At 32.9% G+C, this 4,177-nt stretch overlaps 1 protein-coding gene across 1 annotated transcript in view; it reads right to left on the minus strand.

Moving 5' to 3' along the window:
- The window catches only part of PKHD1L1 (polycystic kidney and hepatic disease 1 (autosomal recessive)-like 1), a 168,118-nt gene that overhangs the window by 48,695 nt on the left and 115,246 nt on the right, over window positions 1-4,177 (minus strand). The window contains exons 53-55 of the mRNA XM_011968382.1: window positions 3,012-3,100; window positions 2,498-2,646; window positions 1,075-1,204 (exon numbers count right to left, since the gene is read on the minus strand). Coding sequence (XP_011823772.1) covers window positions 1,075-1,204; window positions 2,498-2,646; window positions 3,012-3,100 — 368 coding nt within the window. The remainder of the gene's footprint in view (window positions 1-1,074; window positions 1,205-2,497; window positions 2,647-3,011; window positions 3,101-4,177) is intronic.

Below are 4,177 nucleotides of genomic sequence, written 5' to 3' on the forward strand. Positions count from 1 at the left end.
AAAGAGTTTTATCTGTACATTTTGATCAGGAAAGATTTTCATAATATGTTCACTGAGAAAAGAAAATTGCATAATAATATACTTAGTTTGACCATGTTTTATGAAAGGAACAATACTATCACCACAAATCAGTATATGTAATATGAATATAGGCATCCTAGATAAAAACATAGGAAGACACACAAAAAATTTTAACTAATGCTAGTGTCCTTAAAAGAGAATTAGAAAGATGTATATTCTTTACAGATATGTTTTCTTGATATTGTTCTATGTTGTTTAATATATTACTTTTGAAATTAAAACATGTAATTTTTTTTAAAGATTGGATTTGTCTGCTTCAGGACATTTGTGAATGGTGAGCTAATTCAATCTCAAGCAATTTTTAGCCCCTTATTTACTTGGTGTCAGTTTTAGAAATCGTACAGTAAAACAATGGTAGCACATGCTTATATGTGTCTCCTAAATAAATATGCAGTACCATTCATATAAACAGTTCTTAATTGTGACCAGGTTAAACTCTTTCAAGCCATTTGCTTTCCGAGCTCAAATAAGAATATCCACAGTACACCAATGCAACTGGGAAACTAAATCTCAGCAATAGCTGTGATTGGGTAATTGATTGCAGAGTCAACTGATCCACAGATTATTTATTAATACTATAAATGGAATAATGTGTAGGAAAGTTACCTTTTAAGGTAAAAAAATGTGAAACATAGTTTTGCTTACATAAAGAAAACTGTATGAAGAAAACCAGATTGGAAAAATAATATACACACAAAGAGATTTGTTAATATTAGTTTTGTAATAAATTACATTTTGGTTTAAAATATGCACATTTATATCTGTTTCTACCTGGTGAAATGTGATGTGATTTAATTCTAAAAATCTCTGCCACTTCTATAACCCTTTGTAAATAAAAACAAATTTCTGTAAAAGCTTCTGACACTTTTATATCAGAAGTACTTATTATGATAAAGTATTTATCATTGTGAACTGATAGGTACTTTAGTGCCATATATTTTAAAGTAGATTCTCAAAACAGATGTGACACTTCTGGTATCTGTAGACACACACCTAAGACCTTTGCCCCTTGATTTGGTCCTTCTGGAAGAGCCCAGTCTGGGGTAGTATGATTTCCTCTAAGAACAATCTTTAAGTCTCCTTTAAAAGGGTTATCTTCCCAGCCACCGATTAATCTACCTCCCTGAAATAAAGCAGAAAATTGTTAATACTTAAAAATTGACCAGGAAAAAAAATCCACCCATAAAAAAGAAACTAAGAAGTCACTGGAAGTCTCCCCTAGTAAAAAGGAATGAGTTTTGTTATATAAAGAACAGCATTATAACTGGAAGTGACTTTAATTTCACTTTTGGATAGGCAGTTTAAATGATTTTTCAAAGGTCAAATTCAATATCTACTTATGGACAGAAGCAGACCTAAAACTGAGATTTCATAAGACTTAAACTAGTGGTATTTGAACAGACCATAATGTATTTGAACGTAATATCCCATACGTAAGATATACTCTTCACGCTTACACCCAAGCTATGCCATTTATGAGTCGTCATTGTTAATACTAACAGCTATCATTAAATACTTGCTATTTCCAACATGCATAATGTGTAAGGCTTCACATATATTATATCATTTAACCTTTCTTTACACCAAATTCATGAATTAGTATTATTATCCTTATTTCACAGGTAAGAAAACTAATGATGAAAGAGGTCAAATAACTTACCCATGGTTACCCAACTAAAAAACAATGAGGTAAAGATTCAGTTGTAACTTTAATTTACCTTAAAGCCATTCATCTAATCAAAATATGATGCACTTTTAAAATATTAATAACCAAGTTTCTGGACTTTATTCCTTCTCTCAAAGAAATAATAATTCTAACTACTTATTATTTTAATGATGCTTAATAGCTTTTTGGCTAAGCTATTCTTTTTCATAAACAATATTACAAGACTCACAGAACAATCGAGCTGATTAAGCTGGTACAGGTTCAAGACCATCCGGGGTTTACAAGGAATGTGGGGATTGTTCTGAATAACTGTAACATTTTGATTTATTTTCTCTTGGTTTCATAATTCCATTTATATCTCTGGGGTTTTTTTTTAATACTGTTTGTTTTCTTTAAAAAACAAAAGGCTTAAATTCTTTTAATTTTTTCAGAACTCCTAGGACTCTTTGTTGGAACAAGCTGTTGGTTTAGCCTGACCTCATAATGACACAGATATTCTATGCAGAATTGAAACTGGGCTAACTGCAAACTTAAGAATCCCATAATAACTACTCCTAAGAAATGTTTAGTTCGTAATTTAAAGGAGAACAGAAATATACTGGACTTACCTGAGACTCACATTTAATGGGCTAGAGCCAGTTGTACTTTTTATTCACACCAATTGAATATGCTTCCTTCTTATTATTTGAGTAAATATACATCTTAGAATTAGATTAATAAAGATATAAACTATAAGGCCCTCATTCTTACCTGCAGTGATATGTAGGTAGCATTCAAAACAACTTCTCTGTAAGAAGATTCTGCAGCTCCTACATTATATTTATCTTCCAGTTCTAGAACCCCCCAAATAATGAGTCTTTCCATTGATGGCATATCTATGTCAGCTACAATCCATGTTCCTATAAAACAATACTTTAAGAAATATAACATAGTCCATAAACTACAACCTATAGCAAAACATTGACAAGCTTATCAGTGAGTCCTGGTTTTGAGTAAGTTTATAAAATGTCTTTTCATATAATACCTGATTCCTATCTCTCCCAGAAATTCTACTCTTGTTAATTAATGGTCAGGTTTAAATCCACAGAAACCCCAGAAGGCTAGGTTTAGTATCCAGGATGCATTAATAGAGTCCACTTCTTCACACTTGCTCTTTCACCAAAGTGTGCTGATAAAAGTGGAAACCTAACTGTGACATCTACCCTGCCATAGTGTTAATATTACATAAAACAAACATTTTATTCATTTGTGTTTATGTATTTACCTTCAGGTATAATCACATTTGCCCCTGGGTGAGGTACAGTATAATTATTTTCTTGTGATGATTGCCAAAAAGAATCATTTGACCATAAACTGAAAAGAGAAGAGAAATACTTCTGTGAATTACGACTTGTTGTGATATACCCTAATTTTGTCTAAAATGTAAACCATTCCATTTCCCCATAAGATTTTACATGGTGGAGAAGAAAAAAGAAATGCATGCTTTGTCCTTTTAAAGACCTTTGACACATGGGCTATTTCATGGGGAGTGGGGGTAGAGGATATCGTTTGCTAGATTCTGTGAAAAAAGGTGTAGAAGAATGGTCTCTGAATTGACAAGGATGCACCAACGCCATTAAGCCCCTGGCCTGGGATGGGGGTGGCAGATCTGTATCCAAAGTGAAGGCTAGATTAAATTGAAATAATTTTGTAAAGTGCATGGGAGGACAGACAGCCCTCAGTTTTCATCACTATTCCTTCTAGAAAATACCTTTTAATGCAAATTTTTTTGAAGGATATTATTATAAAATTGGTGATATTTTCCCACTGGAAAACATTCACAATCATAGCCTTTCATTCTTATCCATACCATCACTCACTATCAATAATCATGTTACGTATTCCCCTTCTTCTTATTTCTCATTGTACGATCAACAAAGCCCACTTAAAGTAAGCATTAAGTTATATAGCTTGAGCCTTCTGTTTTAATCCTGAGGTAGCACTTCTGGGTCAAGATACTGTTTTGTTTTGTATTATTCATAGCTAGTTGAATAATACAAATTAATCAATCCAATTATAACTATTTCCAGTAGGGAAAATTCATACCGTGGGAAGAAAGAAAAACTATACCATGGCATATATACATAGTTTATCATAATTTACCTTTATCACATTCTGGCCTAGAGCAATCTAAATCTGTTATAGTAGTCATAATAAATGTTAATTAAATATTTAATAATTATATCTACCTTAGAATGCATAAGGGCCTTGATAATTCTCTCTCCATTCTTGGACATTCCACACCCTTTCTATGTCAGGGCACCTGCACAAGTTGCTCCCTAGGTCTCTCCCACCCTTCACTCAGCAAGCTCTTCTTCATCCTTTGGGTTGCAGTTGGAATAACCCCTCCTTAAGGGTGTTCCTAACCACCCCACCCAAAGGCTGTCCCTG

This window comes from Mandrillus leucophaeus, unplaced genomic scaffold (genome assembly GCF_000951045.1).
Source record: "Mandrillus leucophaeus isolate KB7577 unplaced genomic scaffold, Mleu.le_1.0 Scaffold840, whole genome shotgun sequence".
NCBI lineage: Eukaryota > Metazoa > Chordata > Mammalia > Primates > Cercopithecidae > Mandrillus > Mandrillus leucophaeus.